Genomic DNA, 25,036 nt, shown 5'->3' with positions numbered 1-25,036 from the left:
GGGATTGAACCTGGGACCTTCTGCATGTTGAGCAGGTGCTCATTCTCTGTGTTCACCTTGTGATTCCCCCCCCCCCCCACCATGCTTGTTCCTTAGCATTTGCAAGTTTAGTTGCCATCTGGAAAGAGTCCTTTACTGGTTTCCATTCCTAAGTCTTGGTTTCCCCTCCTTTTGGGGTCAGTTCCAGCCATGGGTTTCAGAGAGTGGCCATTATTCACCTGTTGGGAGGTATTACAGTGGTACCTCGGGTTAAGAACTTAATTATTTCTTAACCTGAAACTGTTCTTAACCTGAAGTACTACTTTAGCTAATGGGGCCTTCTGCTGCTGCCACGCCACCACCGCAAGATTTCTGTTCTCATCCTGAAGCAAAGTTCTTAACCTGAGGTACTATTTCTGGGTTAGTGGAGTCTGTACCCTGAAGCGTCTGTAACCCGAGGTACCACTGTACTTGGTTTTTAAAAGTCCCAGGCTTCTTGAGGTCCTGCCTTGACCAGTGCTGCCCTCCTTTCTTTCAGGATCCGGGTGCCTCATGACAGCTCCACGGAGCTGAATCACTTTGGTTACCAGTTCCTGCAGAAGATGTTTGAGAAGCATGACAAGGTGAGCTGCACAGAAGCACACACGCCTTGGCTCTGCAGAACAGTGCTGCTGCCAGTGCCACCCCCCCCCAAGGGTTGCAGTTCTTTGATCTCCGCTGCATGATTGCCATTGGCACTCGAGTCATGTCTGGCTGTTTTGTGCCCTGCTTGCCCCTAAATAGGCTTGTAGGCCATTCCAGAGTTGAGCAAAGGGATGTCACTTGAACAACAGCAGTGCCCAAACATTCCCACCCACCCTGCAGACCACTTGGACACAGCTGGTGGTCTTGACCAGTGGTCGTGGCAGGCCATTAAATGATTTTTCCCTGGCTTCTATAGTGATCGCATTGTGCTATGCTAGATGCTGTATTGATTGTGTTTCTGTATTGCTTATTTTCGTAAAATCGTAGAACTGTAGAGTTGGAAGGGACCCCAAGGGTCATCTAGTCCAACCCCCTGCAATGCCGGAATCACAGCTAAAGAATCCCTGACAAATGGCCATCCAACCTCTGTTTAAAAACCTCCAGTGAAGGAGAGTCCATCCCCTTCTGAAGTACAGGCAGTGACCAATCTGACGTGTCTAAAATGGTTGCTGCCTGTAGTCCATTTCACTGCTGAACAGCTCTTACTGCTTACAGCTGTTACAACTCTCTTATCTCTTACATATTGTACTTCATTGTATCACAATTTGCATTCTGTAGAATTCAGATCGCAATGCAATATTAGAAATTGAAGGAGTAATTAAAAAAACCTTCAATTTAAAATCAATGTGAATATTTAACACGGACATTTCAGAGACCGCCTGTTTGAATCTTGCTAACCACGCATGGTCCCACCCTGTGTGACAATGGGTAGACTTCCATTTGATGGAGAGCTGCTACTCAAGTGCCCATTTCTTTCTTCCCTTCCGTGTCTCTAGGACGGTGATGGAGCCCTCTCTCCCGCCGAGCTGCACAGCTTCTTTAGTGTATTCCCCTACATGCCCTGGGGGCCTGAGCTCTACCACACGGTATGCACCACTGATAAAGGCCTGCTTTCCCTGCATGGATTCCTCTGCCAGTGGACGTAAGCGCAGCCCTTCTCTGCCTCCTCCATCAATCACCCTGTCCGCTTCACACGCAGCGGGCCCTCCCAGCGATCCCAGTAACGGGCAACCTTCTCTCTGTTTGGATTTCCCCTAGGCTGGTTGCCTACCTGGATGTCCATCGCTGCCTGGAGCACCTGGCTTACCTTGGCTACCCCATCTTCTCAGAGCAGGACTCTCAGATCCACGCCATCACAGGTGGGCCCCACTCCTGCTTCAGTGCCCCTTGGAATCGGGAGGAGAGGGGACTCCTCTGTGCTGGCACAGCTATTGCCCTTTCTGCTTGCTGCCCTCCTCTGTCTAGAGCTATCGAGCACCTGCTTCCATGTTGAATGGAGAATGAGCCTGAGCATTGTGGGTTTTCTGTCCCCTCCAATGGTTATGAAGGGCGGTGGAAGCAGCTGCATTTCAGTGTTGCCTTTGTAGAACTCGGCAGGGAGGAGGTGGGAACGAAACCAGAATTAGTTGGCTCCGCCTGCGATTGGCTCTGGATCTGCCTACCATTGCGCCCCCCCCCCCCGCCTTCCATCCCACCAGTCCCAATGGGCATCAGCTCCCAGTGATCAATGGATAATAATAATAATAATTTATTATATGTACCCCGCCCATCTGGCTGGGTCTCCCCAGCCACTCTGGGCGGCTTCCAACAAAGACCAAAAATACACTAAAATGTCACACATTAAAAACTTCCCTGAACAGGGCTGCCTTCAGATGTCTACTGAATGTCCGGTAGTTGTTTATCTCTTTGACATCTGATGGGAGGGCGTTCCACAGGGCGGGTGCCACTACCGAGAAGGCTCTCTGCCTGGTTGCCTGTAACTTGGCTTTTCGCAGTGAGGGAACCGCCAGAAGGCCCTCGGCACTGGACCTCAGTGTCCAGGCTGAACGATGGGGGTGGAGATGCTCCTTCAGGTATACTGGGCCGAGGCCATTTAGGGCTTTAAAGGTCAACACCAACTCTTTGAATTGTGCTCGGAAACATACTGGGAGCCAATGTAGGTCTTTCAAGACCGGTGTTATGTGGTCTCGGCGGCCGCCCCCAGTCACCATTCTAGCTGCCGCATTCTGGATTAGTTGTATTTTCCGGGTCACCTTCAAAGGTAGCCCCACGTAGAGCACCTTGCAGTAGCATTGCACCCATAAAATCATAGCTGCCTCCTGTCCAGCAAAGACAACACTTGCTTGGAGGCTGTGTCCCCAGCAGCAGGAAAGAAGGGAAGGCTTCATCATTTCACCCAGGCCTTCTTTTCTTCTGCTCCAGTTACACGGGAGAAAAGGATTGACTTGGAGAAGGGCCAGACACATCGGAATGTTTTCCTGTGCAAAGTGATTGGATCCCGAGGTGCTGGCAAGTCAGCATTCCTGCAAGCCTTCCTTGGGAAGAACTTGGCTGTGAGTCTAGAAGTCTCTCTTCTTGTCCTCTGCTGCCTGTTCTTTCCTGAGTGATGAACCTGTGGGTAATAAATAAAATACAAATAATCCCTGCTCCTCCTTCCTTTTCCAGGCCCAAAGGGAATCCGAGGGGAAGGAGTCCTTCTATTCAATTAACACAGTGGAAGTCAATGGGCAGGAAAAGCATCTGATAGTAAGTTTGCTCAGTTACAGTGATCTTAAGTCCTAAATACAGAAGTAAATTTTAGTCAATTGACATAAAAATGTCAACGCTTCTTTTCCCCGCCTTTAACCTAAGAGACTTAGGTACATCATCATTCACATATCCATACACACAAACATCACTTCTGTGGCGATTCTCTCTCTGTGACACTTGGGGAACGTCTGATCCATGGGCCAGTCTTGGCCAGCTAGATGTTCCAATTTGGCCCATTTTCTCAAAACTATGCCCACCTGGGTCAGTGACATCAGCTGATGGGTGGGGTGGGTGTGAGGTTCAACTGCAGTGGCTGTTCACACCAGTTCCCTGCAGCCAGTGCAGCAACATTTAATCTCCTGCCCATCAACTAAGGGGAGAGTGGGGTGTTAAATCCTGCGTGGTGTGGCTGCTTAAGCCGGTATGTTCCACTTACCTCTCATATTTGGCCCGTAGGGCCTTATGCTGATAAGGATCTGGCCTGTGGCGCCAAAAAGGTTGCCTACCCCTAGCTCTGTGATACAAAGTGGGTTTACCCATCTGGACCAGAGAGGGCTGTTGATAGCCGTTTCTTGAATTACTGTTTCCAAAGAGGTCTATATATAGTACACCACTTTTGAAAGAAAGGGGGGGTTCCCAAAACAGTTTGATGGTATTACTTCCAATGTTTTCTCTTAAATGTGGGCGGGGGGGGCATGTCAATTTTGATACCCAGAGTAGCTCTTCAGAGGGCACAGTGAGTCGTCTGGGAGCAGCTAATGTGGCAGGCACAGATCTGACCAGGAACCAGGGACTTCTGGTAGACTCTCATCCATGCAGAAGCAGGTTGTGAGTGCAGTAAATAAAATACTTTGCCCTTGGCTCCTGTTAACTATTTTAAATATATATATACTTTACCATATTCATAGCTATTATAATTATTTCTTGTCATTAATGTATATGGCATTTTAACAAGTGCCATAGAAAACAGGTCCCTGCCCCAAGGAGCTTCCAGTCTACATTCTAGTGGGGGGGAGAAGCAGGGGGGAAATGATAGGGGCAGCAGAAGCTGGAAGAACATTGCCTATTCATCATTAAGTGTACAAGTTGCCTGTGCATCTGTTACCTGAAGTCTGTGTGTTTCTTTTGGTAAGAAGAATGAACAATGCCATTCCTTGTTCAGAAGAAGCGACATGAGAGATATTTTTAAAGTTAAAAGAAAGACTGTCCTGAAATGCTTCAGATATACTTTCCTCCCTGTATTTCTTGCCAGCTGCACGAGATTAATGTGGAGACAGAGTTTGTGAAGGCGTCTGATGCAGCTTGCGACGTTGCCTGCTTATTGTACGATGTGACAGACCACAAGTCCTTCAACTATTGTGCCAGCATTTATAAGGTACTCCTTCCCTTGTCCCTGCTCCCGCCTTGGATGAGGAGCAGCTGTTCAGACTGACGGCTAGCAGTGCAAATCCTAACTGTGTCTCCTCAGAAAGTAAGTCCTATTGAATTCAGTGGAGCTTACTCCCAGGGAAGCGGGGTTAGGAGCACACTTTGCTTGGCCAGTGCTTTCAAGAACATCCAAGTAGGTTTACTGGTGGGAGACAAATCTACAAGCAGGGGTGAACAAGAAGTAGATTGGGATCTGCTGGTAGATCTCTGGATAATTGCAGTTGATCAGCAAGGGTTTCTTGGCAGCAGCAAAGCAACTTTATTCCCCTTATAATCGAGTTGTTGTGTGGTGTCGCTTGAGACCTGCTTGCAGGCTTGCCATTGAGGCATCTGGTGAGATCAGAGCGCAGGGCCAGATCCAGTGGCCTGATCCAGCAGAAAAGCATCTCTTGATATTCGTTTGTTAACTATCTCCTCTGCAGCAGCACTACATGGATGGGCAGATCCCTTGCCTCTTCGTGGCCTGCAAGGCAGACCTGCCAGAGACGTCGCCACAACATGGCCTCTCGCCAGCCGAGTTCTGCTACAAGCACCGCCTGCCGCCCCCGTTTTACTTCACCTGCAGTGGGCAGGGCCCACCCAGCCTCGCCGCCTTCGCCAAACTGGCCACGGCTGCCACCTTCCCGTTAGTAATGTTCTCCTTCTAGTTATAGTCCTCCTCAGTGGGCAGCTGGGCCTTGGTTGGGTGAATCTTTGCCTCTGGCCTCAGCCATCACCAGCATGCAACCCTCAGGACTACCCAGAATACAATGTGGCCCTCGGGCTGAAAGAGTTTCCCTAACCCTGTTTTTCAATGCACACCCTGAAGAGGATTTCTGTGTGACTCAAAAGCTTGCCGTCCCAGCATCGTGAACGTTATTTGGCCCTGGCGAACAGCACTGTTGTTCTTACCCTGCACCCGGCATCTTCTGGGAGCAACGCTGCGATGGCGGCTTTGGGCCTAGTCAGTTATTTTAACAAGCCAGGAGCTTGCGAGGGAACGCGCTGCTTTTTGCCCGCTGGTATTAGATGTAAGCTTCTCCCCAAGGAGTATGATAAATCCATTATTTATAGCCAGTTAAACCAAAAAGGGCAGGGGAGATAGAGCCAGTCTCGGGCTCTGCATTAAGAGCTTTATTTATTTATGCCACAATTCTTAAATCTTCCTAATATGCCTGTGAAGAAGAAAAGGGAGGCAGTGCAATAAAATTAATGTTATGTTGAAGGGAAGTTAGGAACGAAATGCTCTGGGTGACTGATGATATCCTTTTGCTTACAAGGACCTTTTTTTTAAAAAAAAAAAACCTTCTTTCCTTTTACCAACCAGTGTGTCTTGTTCAGTATAGATCACATTTGGATGCTGTAAATGTAGCTGTCAGGATGGGAGCTGTAGCTGAGTGCCTCCCCCCTCCCATTTTTCCCTTAAGCCCTTGCTTCTCCTCTCCCAATATTATTAACAACCCTGCCTCATTTACCCCTTTGCTTCAGCTTCCTTTTGGGCTGCTCTGTGTATCCTTCTGAGCATTTTACCTTCCCCTAAACTTTGGGCGGATATCTCACGGCTTTCCCGGGTCCAGCACCAATTTTGCGCCTCCAGACAAAGTCTGAATGCCTGTATTCATTCCCGAAACTTTATTCTGAAACGTGACAGCCATTAAGTTTGAGGTGTGTTGGTTTGCTGCGCTTGCAGATAGGTCTGAGGTGAGGGTCGGGATTGGTAAGGCAAGGCTGCGTGTCACAGCATAGCGCCGCTTGCCTTTGCTAAGTGGTGCTTCCCTACTCCGTTCCTACATGGAAGGGGGTGCTTTCTCCTCAGCGACAAATTAGGCTTGCTAAATGGTCTGCTGCTTTCAGACAGTATTCCGTAGGACTAGCAGTGTAAACAACCCTTCCTGCCTAACCCCCTTCCCCTCCCTAGGAAAATGCATAAGATTCGTGCCAGAGGCAGAGATAGATCACTGCTTTTTCAAGTTGGATTCCCTACCCCTTTCATGTGGGTCTCCATTAATGGGAACAGGTGCCACAGCAGCATGACCTAGAAAGGCACAACTATAGCTCTTTTCTGCTACAAATTATTTAGAACTTGCCACGCTATTTATACCCCTGCTAGGTCAAAGTGTTAGCGTAATGCCTCTGGCCCAGCCTACCTGGTGTGTAAATAACGAGTGACTGGGGAAAAGGACCCATTAGTATTTTGTTTGCGAGACTCCATGCTTTTTTAAAAAAGCAACCCCAACAACCTAACATTCTGCCTTCATAAAGAGAAATGGTTCAGGCCACACTGTGCCTTTAAAGCATTATGATGCCACTTTAAACAGTCGTGTTGTTGTTGTTGTTTAGTCTTTTAGTCGTGTCCGACTCTTCGTGACCCCATGGACCAGAGCACGCCAGGCACTTCTGTCTTCCACTGCCTCTCGCAGTTTGGTCAAACTCATGCTGGTAGCTTCGAAAACACTAGCCAACCTTCTCGTCCTCTGTCGTCCCCTTCTCCTTGGGCCCTCCATCTTTCCCAACATCAGGGTCTTTTCCAGGCTCCTTGTGCCCTCAATGTTTCCCAACATCAGGGTCTCCCAACATCAGAGAGCCAGTGTGGTGTAGTGGTTAAGAGCGGTAGTCACGTAATCTGGGAAACCGGGTTCGTGTCTCCGCTCCTCCACATGCAGCTGCTGGGTGACCTTGGGCCAGTCACACTTCTGTGAAGTCTCTCAGCCCCACTCACCTCACAGAGTGTTTGTTGTGGGGGAGGAAGGGAAAGGAGAATGTGAGCCGCTTTGAGACTCCTGAAGGGGAGTGAAAGGCGGGATATCAAATCCAAACTCCTCTTCTTCTTCTTCTTCTTCTTTTCCAGGGAGTCTTCTCTTCTCATGAGGTGGCCAATAAACAGTCATGGCTTACCCCAAAGAATGCTGGGAAGTGTAGTTTGTTATGGGTCCTGAGAGTGGTTTAATAGTCCCTCTTCCCAGGGAACCCTGGGAATTGTTGTAGCTCACTTTGGGGACTAGGGGTCTCCTAACAACGCCCAGCCCACTTAACAAACTACACTTCCCAGCATTCTTGGGGGGAAGTCACGACCGTACACCTCCTTCTCTCCATCCCAGTTTGTGTTTATCATTTGGGCTGAAACGCTGCTTCTCTTTTTTGCCTCGCAGGCACTTGAACGACATCAACCTGGGCGCTGCCTCTTTCTGGATCCGGGTAGCTTTAGGAGCTACGGTCGCCGCCGTTGTGGGAGTCACACTTTACAAGGTGATGGCGAAGAATAAGTGAAACGAGAGGAGAAGCAGGGCCTTCTCCTTCTGCTCCTCCTCCTCCTCTGCCATTTCTCCACCCGAAGGTAGAACACCAGCTTCATTTGCACACCCAGGAAGAAATGGAGGCCAGGGGAAGAAGACAGCACACATACACACACACACCCCGCCGAAGACTGGATTCCCCCTCCTCCTCCCTGACTCTCCCTGCAGGGCAAGGTGGTGTCGGAGGAAGACGACCATTGCACCAGCAAAAGCAGAAATAGTCCTAGAGTCATCCAGCTGGCATGGGCAGGACTCACCTTCTCATTCCACCCATTTCCTCCCATCCCCAAAAAGTACATTTCCCACACTCAGGGAGTGCTGACACTGTCCCCCGCTCCCCGCTTTCCTTCCAGCTATAGCTTTAGGAAATCCACTCTGCTGCTTGACATATCTCAAGGCTCCCCTTAACTTTTTACCGCATCTGATTGTCTTGCAGCTAAATGGCTTTTTAAAAAAACAAAAACGTTTCTTTCGGTGGGGGGAAGCTCAAGGCGGCACCTCAGGAAAGCTGTCTGCGCCGTTGCATCCCTGGTTCCTCTCCAGCAGCAGGAGGACCGTCCAGCCAACCTCTTCTCCAGCATCTTGTTTCTGCAGCGATGGGTTTTCGGTACACTATTTCCATCCCGGGAGAGCTCAAGGGCTTCTGGGACATTTAATTCTTCTTGGAGCACCGTTTGCATCAGGGAGCTTCGCACACAGGCCTCTATTGGGACGTAACTGACAAGAAGGAGGCAGCAAAAGAAGGCCACCAAGGCTGCAGGTGGTAGCTTAAAAGATGGAGTCTTAAGTCTGATCTCTGGCATGCTGCCCTCAGGCACAATGTGCCTCCCGGTACTCTCTCATCTTTGCGCCATGTCCTGCATTTTGAGTGGATATACTGGGTCTCTTGCTATGGGCAACCTGGAAGTCCCCCTCTCCCCAGGGCCCCGGTTGTCCAGGGTAGGCCAAGGTAACTCCTCTGGGCCACACTGTGAGGAAGATACTCCCCCAAAAAAGCCTACTGAGGGACCCAAAGGCGGTTTAGGAAGCCCCCTGACTCTCTGCCTCAGTATGTCTGGTTGGCTGTCCTCCTCAGCAGTCCCAGTTTCTGTTTTAGACCCCAACAGATTAGGAAGGAAGAGGTAGCTGTGGTGGTGGTGTCGGAGGATGGGGAAATGGCGGTACGACCCAGAGTGTGTTTGGGTCAATAATAGGGCACACATCATTCAACAGGCCCACCATTCCTCACCCCATCAGGAAGAGTGTCACCAGGGCAGTTTTTGTGTGTCACACTCCCTTGTTTTGAAGGTGCCAGGACAGATAAAGAGGTCTCTCTTTCCAGTAGGGTTTGCTCTTGCAGTGGCAGGGCTCCCTCTCTCAAGCCCTACTTTTTAAAACTTACCCTTTGTTTTAAAATAGTTGTGTAAATATGTACATGGTAAATGGAGCATATTTCTGCATCCCTAGTAAACAGCTCGGATAATTTTTTTTTAAAAAAGAATCTTTTAACTGCAGATATAGTAATCAACTGTTCCTGCACACTTAACATGATAGGCAAGGGGTGTTGGTTGTTGGGTTCCTCCCCTGTGCTATCTCCACATGGGGAAGTTTCCATCTCAACCCTTCTCCCTGCATGATTTTGGGATGCAAACTGCTCATAGAATAAAGATGTCTCTCTTTGGGCTGAGCTGTGCAGTCAGGACCAGCTCCACACAAGGGGAACCATTAAATGTCAGGAGCGGGAAACCTTTTGCCCTCCAGCTATTGGTGAACAGCATTGCCCATTTGGTCTCATTTGGCACGCCCAAGAGGCAAGGCTGATGGGAGATGTTGTACAACAACAGCTGGGTTGCCAAAAGCCCCCCCCCCCCAAAAAACCCACCTGGTTCATGTGTGCCAAGATACAGGTAGAGATGCGAAGGAACTATTTCCACAGTGATGGCGTTCATTCCCTGTCCACAGCTACAGTGCTTGCAAAACCGTCCCAGCTCTTCCCACCTGCAGCTGGGCTAATTCTGCTGTTTCCTCTCCCCCCACCCTAATAGGATTGCTTGCAAATAGGCACTCGTATATCAGGTGAGCTTTGTGAACCGCCGTTCTATCAACGCCAAGGAAATAAAACTTACCAGTATTGGGGAGTTCCAGGTAGATCCCTTTATTGCCTGACTTTTTTTTTTAAGAGCTTGGGGTAGGGGAGCAGCAATAAGTCCAATATACCACAGTGTCCATTGCTCATCTCCCACCTGCTGTAGAAGGGAGCGAGCTTCAGAGGACTGGACAGCATTAGCCCCTTTCGCTCCGGACAGTTTAAAACAAAACCTGCTTTTAAAGCATTCCCCTTTGCCATTGCCTCCCTTGCCAACTGCCAACCGCAGAAGAGCCTAAAGTGGTGTTAATGGGAGCGCCAGGCAGGCTAGCCAACTTCCTCATCTGACACGCACATCAATTTATTTCCCAGTGACTGCCAGCACCCCTGTCCCAGCCCTTCCCTCCCCCAGTAGTTTCCTCCCGGTGCTGCATTACGTATTGCACCCTCATCCAGAAGCCTTGACAGCCAGTACGTTGGACCCTGGGAGTAACAAGGAGAATGTGGGGCAGTGGCACAGGGCAATGGGGGGGGGGGAGAGGGGGACAGAGAGCCTTGGGTCTGGAAGAGCTCCTTCAAGATGGCCCCCAGCCATCTTCCACTAGGATATATTGAGATGTGCAGCTATCAGCACAGTTTTAATTGTTGTCCTAGAATGTTGCTGCTGGATCCCTCAGTGGGTGACACAAGTCTATGCTTTTAAGGCCCTTCCCAGTATTAGAAAATCACTGACAGTTGGATTGTATAGCCGTGGGAAGACCGCACTGTATCATGGTTCCCTTAAGCAACACAGTGTCTCTACAGCCGGCTGCTGGTGCTCAGCGTCGGACACAGCTGTCGACAGCCTGGCTCACCTGTATCTACCAGGCAGCTGATCAATCCAGGAAATGTTTACTTAGCACGGCCTTCACCAAGCTGGTGCCCTCCAGATGTTTTGGACTACAGCTCTCACCAAGGAGATGCCAAGTGTTCCCTGGTCACAACCACACCTGACGCCGCTGCTGTTTGTGTTGTCTCCCACCCCACCCCCAATTCCTGCCCCACAGCATTGAGTAGCAGAACTGCACACCACAATGGCATCATGACAGTGGGAGGGGTGGGGTCCTTTGCTGTGGGGCTGACAATTCCTTGTAGCGTGTAGTGCCCCCCTCAGTCCCCTTGGTCAAACGAGTGGGGAAACCCTCATTTCACTGGAGTTTCCCTCTCGGTAATCTCTTTATTTTTGCTCTCGATATAAATCTCTGGCTTGCCCCAAAGAGAAACCTCTCTGCTCCACAGGCCTTTTGTTTCTGCCTGCCCTGAGGCTCCTCTTTCTGCTAGGAAAACCTTAAGCAGGGAGCCAAATCAAATAATTTGATGGTTACATCTTAAGTCTTCAGTGCCCATGCTTTTCAGATGCGGTTTTACAACATGCTGAAAGACAGGACCGAGCCTGTACTTTTACAGCTGGTTTTGAAACAAAATTCTAGAGCCCCTCCCTCTTTGGTGCAAAACGTGCCCCCTTGCGCTGTTTCAGAATGTGTGAATGACATTCAGGGTCCTCTTTGGGTTTTCCTATAGCACCGCGCGCGCACACACACACACACACACACACACACAGGCTGTCTGCAGGCATACTGGGAATGCTTTTCAACTAAGCAGGAGATCCACAGAGATCCCATGGATCTGCTTCCTCTGGGAAAGATGTCTGCGGTGGTTAGAGCAGATGATGGCATTTTGAACTCTCCTAAACAATCACTAGGTTACTCATATTGTGCTGCCATTTTGCCTATCAGCAAAATCGTCTGCAGATATTCTGGAACTATGATGCGCTAAGCCTCAAATTGCCACTCCCTCTCTGCCAGCCTTGCTCCTGGGCCATTTAATGCTAGGCTTCCATGCAGGTGATGGGCTTTTTGAGGTATGGAAATAGCCAAAAGAAAAGCTTCGCTTAGTAAATTTATGTGCTGGGCTGTTGCTAAAATCCAACAACATCCAGAGGGTGCTTTAGAACTTGAAGAAATGCCTAAGTGTGGGGGAAAGGCCTGGCTTAAGAGTGATGGTTAAAGAGGTCATGGCTGGACTGTAGGCAAAGTCCACGATTTTGTAGGCCAGGGTTTGGTCCATAGGTTGCTGATTACCTAATGGCACCGAGCATTGCTCATTGGCTGATAGAGGACCCAGCATGTTATTTACCGGTGGTTTTTTTATGGATCTGCAAAAACAAGCGTTTAACTCCCAGATTGCATCTTGCAAAGTACTGCAAACTTCCCTCCTTTAGATTCCAGAAGCCCCTCGCTGAACTGCGGCTGCTTTTGATGTGCCAGAAATAAGCACAGTGCTTTTTCACCCTTGGAGCTTCATTGTTCTCCAAACCCCCAAAATACTCATACTCTGTCATCTCTGCCACCACACTGGATAAATATTTTGTGCCCAGTAGATTTTGATATCTAAGAAAGAAAGAAAAGCAACCCTCCAAGATATGTTTGTTTAAAAACCACCCCAAATGTATTCAAGAACATTGGGTGTTTGAGAGACTAGGCTCCAATGCATTGCATTTTTATTTATTCTACCAGGCACACATCTGTTAAGGTTTCACCCCAAAGGGGTAAATAGCAGGTGGCTTTCCACCCAGCATCTCTTCTGAGCATCATTCCAGGTCGCAAGCTAGTGTTTGTGGCAGGATGTCACCCTAGTTCCTTGTAGCTTCCTGGGTTTATCCCTTCAAGGTACCGTATATCAGTGCTGTCTGTGGCCTAAGCATGGGTAGCCTGAAAACAGTCAGCATTCACTTGCAGGTGGCAATACTATCCATTGCTTCCCACTTGTAAAAGGAGGGCCAGCTCTTAGTATTTAGTACTTCTCCCTGTCAAAAATGCAGTCACTGGCAAAGTGAAAATGGGTGTGTGGTTCTTCCTCAGCCCCAATACGAGTGTCTGCCTGCCTCTCTAATGCCTGTTTTGGAACTGAAGTATGAGTGGCAATTTTCATGTTATTTTATATGCACCTGCTGTTTTCCTTCTTCACACATCAGTGCAATTCATCAGGACCAACTGCAGTTTTATGTTAAGTTTGCTTTTTAAAAAGGCTTAGTGTTTAATGTGCACCAGTCCTTCTGCATTAGGAAAAACACCTGTCTAAGTGGGGCCCTCATCAGGATCAAAGAACAAGGGGAGGAACCCATGGGGAAGTGGGGGGAAACCTCTTCACACAAACACCCCAACTCCCATCTCCTCTGAACTTTGGCTATATTGGCTCAGGGGGGGCTGATTGGAGTTGCAGGGTTAACCCTTTCCACTCCGTTTCCCTGCTTCAAATATCCCTCCTTGCTAATTCCCCTGAAGGTGATGCATATAGCACCCCTGAGGGGCAAAAAGCAGCAGGTGGAATAGGAAGGGGGGACACTCTTGCTGCATGTTGTGATCCCAATGCTTATATGAGGTCTCCACAGCTGCCGTTTCTTAAAAGAGAGAGGAAGTTATTTATTTATTTGGAAAAGCATGTGTCGCTTGATCCTTAGACTTAGTTCACACAAACAGTAGATGAGGGGTTGAAAAACAGTTCATGGGCAGCATCGTTTCAGCAAGTAAGTGGGTGGTTCTTGTGGCTATATCTTTCCACATGGGAAATATTCACTGAGCATCCACCCACCCACCCAACCACTCACCTATGCATCTCTCTCTCAAACACACACACACACACACACACAGAGGAACAATCATGTAAACCCCCCATATGCAGTTGGAAGCATTGCCACCCAATAACACTTTTGCCACCTCAGTGTCTTGGTTTTTTTGTGTGCAAGATCATAGCATAGGCCACAGTATCAGGAAAATTAGCCTTACCTATTACTGCTGATAGGGACGTGGGTGGCGCTGGGGGTTAAACCACAGAGCCTAGGACTTGCCGATCAGAAGGTCGGTGGTTCGAATCTCCGCAACGGGGTGAGCTCCGGTTGCTCGGACCCTGCTCCTGCCAACCTAGAAGAAGAAGAAGAAGAAGAGTTTGGATTTGATATCCCGCCTTTCACTCCCCTTCAGGAGTCTCAAAGCGGCTAACATTCTCCTTTCCCTTCCTCCCCCACAACAAACACTCTGTGAGGTGAGTGGGGCTGAGAGACTTCACAGAAGTGTGACTGGCCCAAGGTCACCCAGCAGCTGCATGTGGAGGAGCGGAGACACGAACCCGGTTTCCCAGATTACGTGACTACCGCTCTTAACCACTACACCATACTGGCTCTCAAAAGCACCTAGCAGTTCAAAAGCACGACAAAGTGCAAGTAGATAAATAGGTAGGCGGGAAGGTAAACGGTGTTTCCATGCAATGCTGTGCTTCGCCAGAAGCGGCTTAGTCATGCTGGTCACATGACCCAGAAGCTCACTCGGCTAATATAGCAAGATGAACACCGCAACCCCAGAGTCGGCCATGACTGGACCCACCTGAAGGAGCGTCTCCACCTCCATCGTTCTGCCTGGACACTGAGGTCCAGCGCTGAGGGCCTTCTGGTGGTTCCCTCGCTGCGAGAAGCCAAGTTACAGGGAACCAGGCAGAGGGCCTTCTCGGTAGTGGCGCCCGCCCTGTGGAGCGCCCTCCCACCACATGTCTAAGAGAAAAATAACTACCAAACTTTTAGAAGACATCTAAAGGCAGCCCTGTTTAGGGAAGCTTTTAATGTTTAATAGGTTATTGTATCTTAGTGTTTTGTTGGAAGCTGCCCTGAGTGGCTGGGGAAACCCAGCCAGATGGGTGGGGTATAAATATATTATTATTATTATTATTATTATTATTATTATTATTATTATTATGGTCTGGGGTCCCTTTACCTTTACCTATTGCTGCTCCAGGAGTCCCTCTTCACTATGCAGCGAAATGTGAGACATGAGCTACATACGCAAATTTTGCATTTCTTACTCTTCCTTTCCTCACTGCGTGTCTGGTGTGTGTGCTCTGTGAGGCTGGTTTATTAAATGGGGCTATGCCCTGCTAATCATAGGCGCCTCCTACCTACCTACTTCCTTACTTATCAACCAATAAGAGGCAGCTCCACCTTTCATTGGCTCTGGCTTCACCTGCTGTTGGTCTCCCTGCCTTCCTCCCTACCAGTCCCAATGGGCACCAGCCATCACTTGTGTGCAGTTGAGACCCAGCAGCAAAGTTTTCTGCAGGGGAAACCCACCCTCACCAAGGGAACTTGCCAAACCACCACCAGCCCAGCTTTCTACACTGTATCCCTCTTAACCTAGCCTGAATCTCTTGCAGACGTGTGACTTTTATCAATTGAGTACTGTTGACCAGAATAAATTTTTATGCACCTGCTGGTTGCAAGAGAAAAGAAAAAAAGAAAAAGAAAATTCCTTGTGTCTGGCTTCTGTTTTGCAGGGTGTACATTTAGCCACATTTTTGTGCTATCGAAACAGCTTTATGAAGGGGGGGTGCAGCTCCCCCCCCCCAAGTTTCCCATCATGTCTTTCCAAACCTCAGCATGGGTTTTTCCCCACACCTTTTCAAAAAAAACCAACCACCAGCAACTGAGTTTTTAAAAAACAGCAAACCGCAGCAGTATTAGCATTATTATTTATCACTTACAAAAGTGCCTACAATTTGCTGGCAGCAAATAACAAGGGGTCTTCCCTAGCCTAACTGAAGATTTCAGGAGCTGAACCTAGGAGACCTTTTGGTGCAAAACATCTGCCTTATTACTGCCTGTCAGGCCTTCCCCTAGAGTTTTGTGGCACCTGAAAATCTAACAAAATGTATTGTGGCATAAGTGCTTTGCTGGACCACAGTCTCTCTCATCAGATGCATGGTGTATTCCTGAATTGGCAAGCATATTTATTGTTTGTTTATTTATTTATGGCACTTACAACCCATAACCCATCCTCTAGCCAAAAAGACTTGATGACTGGCTTGCAGAAATCAGGGCCAGGACAGTCTCTGCCCTCAGGCTCACCATCTAAAAGAGACAAAACACATGAGGAAAAGGGAATGAGGGGGAAGAGGGGGAAACAAGCACGAGTTCAAGTTCTGAAAAGTTACAGCCAATGTCAGTGGCACTTCTGTCTCTTTCGCCCTCCCTGGAACTATTCTTCCCTAGGAGCAGAGCCGCTGACAACATCCCGGCCAGGGGGACTGATATCTGCTTCCCTGAGACAACTGACTGGATGGCATTGGACGAAGATGCTCACCTGATGCGTGGCTACCCTTCTGCAAATTATTACCATTTGTTCGTTGCCCAATACCGAATGATTTCTAGGCAACTCGGCAATTTAAAGGCATCTGCAGTTTGTTTTACGAAGCACACAGATTTAAGACGAGGCAGTCTTTGCCCTCAGACTTGGAAATCACAAAAGGTAAGAAATCAGAAAGAGGAAAATTAGCAGACTTAAGACGCTAGTCCTTAAGAGTTACACAGAGCTGGACTCTGTATGTTCCGCTTAGTTGCAGCTGAAAACATGGATTTAAATGAGACCTAAAGTGAGTCCTGATCTGATGGAGAAGGGCACGCCATCCAAACAGTAGTGGGTCTGGCAGCAGAGACGGTGGGAGAGAGCTCTGCTTCCCATCTACTGCGGTTAGTGGTGGAAGCTGCCCCATTAGAGCAAATGAGCCACTGCTCCACCAGCTTCATCCTGCTCTCAGCCAGTCCCCACCTGTCTGCCTTCTTACAACAACCAGTCCAGGGGGCGGCCCTGGCTGTCTGCTTCCTCCTCCTGCATAGGATCAGCGTTGCCCCTGTAGAATTCAGCAGGGAGGGAGGAAGATGGGGACAAAGCTAGACCTTGTTGGGTCTGCCTCTCATTGGCTCTGGCGCCACCTACTGTTGGGCTCCCTGCCTTCCGCCCTACCAGGCCCTATGAGCACCAGCCTCTCTGCTTGCAGTCAGACGTGCAGCAGACCTCAGGAACTGGAAGTTCATTCCCCTAAATAGGCATTGCCTCCCCTCCACAAAGCCAAGAGGGTTGACAAGCTTCAGATATTCCGAGAGCTCATTCCCCAAGTCCGTGGGTGCTACTGGCACAAACGATTAACATTTGCAGGAAGCCAGGTAAAAATAAAGTAAAGAAATGTAGCAATAACTCAGTGATGGCGACTTCTCTCTATCCCTTCTTGTTGTTCCTGAGGCTGTGGCTGAGGGCAGGAGCAGCGGGTGTTTCACTCCGCTGGCGACATCCATCCACTTAACACATACCCTCCAATGAAAATGGGATGTCCTAATCCATAATAATAACAATAATTTATTATTTATACCCCCCATCAAACATATATAAAAGCACATAAAACATTAAACATTAAAAAAACTTCCCTATACAGTGGTACCTCAGGTTAAACACTTAATTAAGTCTAGAGGTCCGTTCTTAACCTGAAACTGTTCTTAAGCTGAGGTACCACTTTAGCTAATGGGGCCTCCCGCTGCTGCCACGCGATTTCTGTTCTCATCTTGAAGCAAAGTTCTTAACCTGAGGTACTATTGCTGGGTTAGCAGAGTCTGTAACCTGAAGCGTCTGTAACCTGAGGTACCATTGTACAGGGCTGCCTTCAGATGTCTTCTAAAGGTTATATAGTTACTTATATCCTTGGCTCGGGGGCGTCACATAACTCCAAACTGATATAGAAAAAGATAGGGGTGGTTGGCTTTTGCTGCCCAACTCCCCAAGAGACTGAGTCCCCTAAGTCCATGATTGGTCAGGGATGAATGGATGGAGGCAGGATGCAGTGAAAGCAAGGCAGATCTTTATTTTTCTGCTGCAAGAGCTTCCTCTCTTCCTAGCAAGGAGGCAAGAGAGATCCCTTCAGGGTTTGCATTTTTGTGTGGAGAAGGACCGTTCCCTCTACAAACAGCCAGAAATTACGTCACATGTAAGGTGGGGTTACTGTGGCTCAGGCAGGCCAAGATGTGATATTCCTGAAGATTTAGCAAGTTTTACATAGTTCCAGACATAGTTTACACAAAATGTTAGCATTTGATAAGACAATCAGGATGCCCCTCAGACATACCTCAATGCAGAGCATCTGGGCAAACAAGGACAATTAATATCAAGGAGGTTCATAGATGTAGGAGAGGAATCCCTTCAGGAACTTCCCCTGATTGCTATCTGCCTACTTTTTCTCAGTCAAGGGGGATTAAGAGGCAGAGGAAATATTGAGAGTCTTTAAAGGAGCCAAGATGGCTTTTGGATTGCTCTCCTGTACTATTTTAGAGATAGTTTATATACAGTGGTACTTGAACCTAAGTTCGTAAACCGAGGTACCGTACCTCGGTTTGCGAACTTAATCCATTCCCAAAGTCCGTTCTTAAACCAAAACCGTTCTTAGACCGAGGTGCACTTTCCCTAATGAAGCCTCCCGCCACCGGTGCCCTTCCACTGTTTGGATTCTGTTCTTAGACCGAGGTAAAGTTCGCAAACCGGGACACTACTTCCGGTTTTGTGAAGTTCATAAACCAAATCGTTCGTAAACAGGGCTGTTCTTAAACCAAGGTACCACTGTACTTATGTATGTGTGTTTACCTTGTGCAATTATCAACATTCATTCTATATTTAAGACCTTAGAATTCCTATAACAATACCCTCCAACATTCCTCCGATGAAAATAGGGCAGTCCTAAGGAAAAGTGGGACATTCTGAGATCAAATCAGAAACTGGGGTGGCTTCTGTAAATCTAGGACTGTCCCTAGAAAATAGGGACACTTGGAGGGTCTGTTAACAGCTGCATCAAAATTATGCAGGTCGTCAAATTTCCCATAATGCCTCTGGGGCATTTTGGGAAATTAAATTGGTGGCCAGACCCAGCCTTCCAGCAGGCTTGGAGAACTTTTCAAGGCTCTCCTGCCTAATGGCAATTCTGGCCCCCTCTCCTTTGACAGGAACACCCTCCTTTTCCTTTTTTAACTCTATGAAACTAGAGAGCCTTAGGATTCCAAGATGGCTGCCAGAATCAAAAACTGGGTGACAACTTCTTAATGCAGAGAAGAAGCAGAGCCATATTTCAAAAAGTGAAAATCTGGGCACAACAGTTGTGGAGCTTTTTTTAGTTTTGCCCAAACTGAAGAAAAAATAGCGCTGAGAAGAAGCCTCGTGTCTCATTATTTCACACACTCCTCTGGGCAGTGAACTGTATATATCTTTAGGCGCCAGGTGAAAATATTCCTATTCAACCAGGTCTTTGGCTTATTAATATTCTACAGCCTTTTAAATGTGTTTGTGGGATGGCGGTTATTGTTTTGTTGTTTTTAACTATTTATTTGTGTTTTTAACTTGTGTTTTTATCTTGTGAACCACCCTATATAAATAATAATAAAATAAAGATAAAGAGCTACAAGGAGGGAGAGCCAGAAGTTGTGATCCAGTGGTCCAGTGTGAATACCTGGACCACTTAATGAGCGGGCACACACAAGTTGCAATATGTATCTCTACCGAAATTATAGCCATGCTTTCTAGATTTGCATCTTTACATACAAATCAGGATATACAATTTTGTGTGACTCTATCCCTTCTTCTTCTTCTTCTTCTTCTTCTTCTTCTTCTTCTTCTTCTGAGGAGGAGAATGAGCAAGTGACCACCCTATTCCTTTCCTCTCCCTGATTTCTTCTGCCATTTTCCCCACACCCCGCAGTGCTTCCTTGCTTGCTTAGCCATCTTTCGTTTGATCTATTCTCTTCGCCATCCCTTGCAATGCAGATCTCTCTCTCTCTCTCTCTCTTACTTGCTCACTGTGTGGCTATTTCTGTCTCCAAAGGGGTCAGCAGGAGCACAGCTCGCAGCAGCCTTGCCGAAGGGAACAAGAGTTGCTTGGCGCTGGAACACTTCCTCCTCGGAAGGCTTCCGAAGCCCAGTGCTTAAGGGAGAAGGTTTTGCAAAGTCGGAAACGGATCTGGCTCTGCTGTCAAGGCCAATAGCAGGGCCAGGCTGCTGTTAGGAACCTGATTTGAGTCCTCCTCCCCACCGGCTCCCCTGGCATATCATGCAGCCATCAAAAGCCTGGATTTATGGACAATGACAAGGAATAGCTCGGCTGTATACACGGGATCTCACAGTATTAATGTGAAGGGTTTTGTTTTTTTACTGCATCTCGTTCTAGCAAGTCTGGTGCTTCAGAGCTGGCATTATTTATTTATTTATTGAATTTATACATCGCCCTCTACCCGGCAGTTCACACAGCTACCATTATGGACCAGGTTCATGGATCCTGTACTAATTTGCAAAGTGCCCTTTACAACCTGAGTCCAGGATAGCTTAATGCAGTGGTGCCCCACAAGATGAATGCCTCGCAAGACGAAAAACCCGCTAGACGAAAGGGTTTTCCGTTTTTCGATGCGCTTCGCAAGACGAATTTCCCTATGGGCTTGCTTCGCAAAACGAAAACATCTTGCGAGTCTTGCGTTTTTCCCCGCTCTCCCCCTTTTTCTAAGCCGCTAATAGTCTTTTAGCCGCTAAGCCGCTAAGCCTTTAATAGCCGCTAAACCGCTAATAACGCTAATCCGCTAATAGGGTTGCTTCACAAGACGAAAAAACCGCTAGACGAAGAGACTCACGGAACGGATTATTTTCGTCTTGCGAGGCACCACTGTGGCTGGTTGAGCCTCTCAATCTCTTCCCGATCACTGAGATCTCTCTGCTGGGGGTAATCCAAATTTATGGCCATCTCTACTTCTTGTGGGAGTGAGTTCCATAGTTTAACTCTGCACTGTGTTTAGAAGAAGTGCTTTCTTTTGTCTGGTCTGAAGTTTCTAACCTTCAGCTTCATTGCACAGCTACAAGTTAAAATTCAAAGCATCAGTAATTAAAAATATGCAATGAAACAATGAAAACAGGAGATTTCCGAGTATTTCCAACTCTACCAAAATTCACTTCTGCACTTTGACAGTATGGCAGTGCAGTCTCATCTTATCATGCGAAGTAACATTTCTATGTTTTTGGAAGTGAACGCTGAGCAAATACAACAAAGTCATAGGTTGGTAACACATTGTGTTGTGTAATGCACAAAAGTTTGACATTTAAAGTGTATGGTTCCGCAACGATGGTGTGGGTGCTTATATTTTTTTCATTAGTCATTAGGATCTTAATAGTCTCAACCAGGTACAAATATTATCATATTTATTATTAACATAAACATGAGATCATGCATCTAATTTATATCCTGTGCAAATATTTTTAGCCCGTTGGCCTTTGCCAAAATAATTTCACTAGTGTTTGAATCCACTCTCAGGATTCCATAACACTAGCATCACCAATGGAAAAGCCAGTGAAACATGGAGAAAACTGAATTCTGACTTCACTGGAGAAACTAACTCTCTACACTCCTTCCCCTGGTTTTGCCCTCCCCAGTTGTGGGCAGGTCTGGTGCTTTGTCCTTGCACAATCTCGGACCCACACAACTGAGCTCACTCTCTGGCACCAGGCAGTATGGCGAAGCAGAAAGAACACAGCTGCCTCATCCAGTACCAAATGGAGCAAGAAGCCGAGTTCTGAAGCAAAGTGAGTTTTGAACCTGTTGATTATTTGGCTTCTGGCTAAACTAGGTTGCTAGTTGAACTGACAGAGCGCAACACAATATTGAGGAGTGCAAGGCTCCTCCTGGTAACCTGTTTATTGAGCATTCATTCTGATTTGCTTGCACAAAACTCAAGCACAAGTTCAGTTACTCTTGGTCTTAACTGAACAGCTGTTTGGATTTCTTACAAGGATTTGAATCACCCAAAGGAGTGACCCCTTATCTGTCTTTTTTAAAAAACCAAATCTACAGGGGCATAGATTTGGCTAAAATGGAGGGAAGTCAGCAGCCTGGGGTTGTAGAATTGCCCACCTTTCTTCCCACAATTCTAGTACAGTGGTACCTCGGGTTAAGTACTTAAGTCATTCCAGAGGTCCGTTCTTAAGAGGAAACTGTTCTTAACCTGAAGCACCACTTTAAGTAATGGGGCCTCCAGCTGCCACTGTGCCGCCGGAGCACGATTTCTGTTCTCATCCTGAAGCAAAGTTCTTAACCCGAGGTACTATTTCTGGGTTAGTTGAGTCTGTAACCTGAAGCGTCTGTAACCTGAAGCGTATGTAACCCGAGGTACCACTGTACTAGTTGTGTTGGGCTCAGCTGACAATATCAATAATATGAAGGCCATGCCGGGAACATAGGAAGCTGCCTTCTACTGAGTCAAGACAATTGGCCCATGTAGCTCAGTATTGTACACACTGACTGGCACCGGCTCTCTAGGAATTCAGACAACGGTCTCTCCCAGCCCTACATGGAAATGCCAGAGATTGATCCTGAGACTTTTCCCATGCAAAGAAGATGGTCTACCACTGAGCCACAGCCTGTCAGGTGGAATTACCTCAGCTGGTCCCTCACCTGTCTACTACCTGGCCAGCTTAGTTTGATGGTTGGTTTTTGTTTTAATCACCCAAGCCTGGTGTATTTTTAAAGGACTGTTTCCTCAGGGATGGTGGTTAAGTACCCAAACACTGCTGTGGCTAATAATAAGATTTTCATTTTATTTTGTTAAAGCTGGTATTCGCAGGGGTTGGGAAGACAAGACGGGGAGGGGGAGATCAGAAGTGGGCCGTGCTCCTCCCGTGAGGCCTGTCTCTGCTGCCGCTTTAATGAAGATCTAAACAGGGCTTCTCCGCCTGAGGCAGCAACATGCAGAAGCAGCCGGGAAGCCGTGTATTAATAAGTCTCAAATCCCATGTCGGAAGGTGGTGACCGGAGGGGAGAGGGGGGCAGAGACAGCCCTTACCCATGCACACACAGAGAAAGCCTGCTGCGAGGAGAAAAGGGAATATTTGCACAGATAATACTGGCGCCAAGGGGCTACAGCGAGAGTAGGCCGCAACTGGCCGGTTTTATTTGCGCTGTGTATACTGTGATGCACACCCCAATCTCTGAGCGACAAGGGACTCCAGGAGTCTCAGGGTTCAGTTTCCAGTAGAAGGGGGTGGAAGGAAGTCTTGAGGTGTAAAGGACCTCAAAAGATGGTTTGTAAAATAGTAGGATTTTTTTTATTAGAAGTATAATGTTAGACGGTGGTTTGATTTTTGTATCCTTATTTTATTGATTATTATTTTGGGGGGAAAGTAATGAACATTTCTTTACAAAAAAACAACAACGCAAAACCATAAAATAGGTACGTAGAATAACCAAAGTTACATACGAGTTAAGTCACAAAGTCCAGCGGAAGAAAATAAAAAAATAAAAAATAAAAGTCACCTTCATATACATAGGTAGAATACTGGTGTTATTTGATTGTCAGGTGTAGTTCCAGACTTGTTTGGCTTGTGACGATGGTTGTCTGGGAAACGATACTTCTGCTGTATATATAACAACAACAATTTTATTATTTATATGCCGCCCACCTGACTGTGTTGCCCCAGCCACTCTGGGCAGCTCCCAACAAAATATTAAAAACACAATGAAATGTATTTGTTGTATTACATACCATACATATAATAAATGAATGTCAAATAATATTTAAAAAGTATCTGGAAGTTCTAGTTCCTGTCAAAATATCAAATTATAAGATTGCCCTGTTTGTCAAAGGCAACAGGAACAGGCAATCGTACCTCCCAGATCTCATCTGGTTTTCCTGCTCTGCTGCTACCCGAGATTCTTTAATTGGAAATCTGTTGGGAAGGACCTTATGCATGATGTATGCATGCTCTCCCCCTAAGGTTTTGCCCACCCTTGGGTCTTCACCACACTTTTTCAGGCAGAGAGGCAATGGAGTCACTCTCCTTCCTGCCCACAATTCCTCATTTCCCAGAGGATGTGAATATGTATGGGACGAAGATGAATATTCAGGCTCCTTGGTTCCATGGCTTTCACGACCTGCTAACCAGCTGCTGCCAGCCTCTCCTATCTCCACCAGACAGATGAGCATTAGCCCAATGGAATAATTATTGAGCCATCCACCCACACATCTTCCCTGCCTCACAGTAGGACCTTTTCCAGTTCGCCACCTAAGATGAGGCTTGCCAACTTTTCAGCCAGCTCTTGCAGCGATGCCTTTAAAGCACACAGCTGACATTCAGACATAAGCAGGTTATAATGCAGGTGTATATATAGGAATATCTTCGTAGTGGCATTAAAACCTTCCTCTCCTGATTTCTCCACAGTTTAGCTGCTGGAAACGGTCCAAGACAAGGTCAGGACACTCCACGCCAACCCAGGTAATTTGGCAACCCTTGCCTAAGTCCTGTTGAGAGCCAGTGTGGTGTAGTGGTTAAGAGTGGTAGACTCGTAATCTGGTGAACCGGGTCCGTGTCTCCGCTCCTCCACATGCAGCTACTGGGTGACCTTGGGCTAGTCACACTTCTCTGAAGTCTCTCAGCCTCACTCACCTCACAGAGTGTTTGTTGTGGGGGAGGAAGGGAAAGGAGAATGTTAGCCGCTTTGAGACTCCTTTGGGTAGTGATAAAGCGGGATATCAAATCCAAACTCAGTGCCTGTTGCAAACATCTACAGAGGGAAGTAAGAAACTTTGGTGAGGTTCTTTTTCAGTGCAAATGGGGATATTAAGAACATGCAACGTGTTCCCTGAAAGAGCAACACTCCCTCCATGCAAAGGCATTTTGCAAAACTGGTGTCTTGCATTCTACATATTGTGAATATCGTTTGAACAGGGGTGGAGAAATGGTGGTCCTAGGATGGTTGCTGGAAAACGCACTTCTCAGATGGCCTGTTTATTCAGCATTCTTCCTGATTTGCTTTTCTGGCGTTTAGACTTGTGTCCAGTCTTTATTGAGCATTCACCCTGGTTTTCTTGCAGGGTGTTCACATAGCAAACCACTTCCTGTTGATCATTTGCTCATCCCACACTTTTCAGTGAATTTCCCCACAATTTCCCTAACTCCCTCCAGGATGCTGAGCTCCCCATCGTGGCAGTGGGGAGCCAGGACTGTTCTCCTACTTGTCGGTGGCCATGAAATATTGAGTGCCAGTTGGAGGGGTGGGAAGACGATAAGAGCAGCATCTCGGTGGCAGGCATCTTGAACAGGAGCACTTCTGCTAGGAGGTGAAGACGTGCTACAACATTTTGTTGCAGGATCCA

At 47.5% G+C, this 25,036-nt stretch overlaps 1 protein-coding gene across 1 annotated transcript in view; it reads left to right on the top strand.

Moving 5' to 3' along the window:
* The window catches only part of RHOT2 (ras homolog family member T2), a 30,358-nt gene extending 20,279 nt beyond the window's left edge, over positions 1-10,079 (top strand). The window contains exons 12-19 of the mRNA XM_083473672.1: positions 518-602; positions 1,500-1,645; positions 1,762-1,862; positions 2,926-3,056; positions 3,169-3,249; positions 4,505-4,627; positions 5,103-5,305; positions 7,809-10,079. Of these exons, the coding sequence (XP_083329798.1) occupies positions 518-602; positions 1,500-1,645; positions 1,762-1,862; positions 2,926-3,056; positions 3,169-3,249; positions 4,505-4,627; positions 5,103-5,305; positions 7,809-7,926 (988 nt within the window). The 3' untranslated portion in view covers positions 7,927-10,079. The remainder of the gene's footprint in view (positions 1-517; positions 603-1,499; positions 1,646-1,761; positions 1,863-2,925; positions 3,057-3,168; positions 3,250-4,504; positions 4,628-5,102; positions 5,306-7,808) is intronic.
* The last annotated feature ends 14,957 nt before the right edge of the window (positions 10,080-25,036 follow it).

This window comes from Podarcis liolepis (assembly GCF_965112155.1).
Source record: "Podarcis liolepis genome assembly, chromosome: 14".
Classification (NCBI taxonomy): Eukaryota; Metazoa; Chordata; class Lepidosauria; order Squamata; family Lacertidae; genus Podarcis; species Podarcis liolepis.
This window is presented reverse-complemented; position numbering and strand designations above follow the sequence as displayed.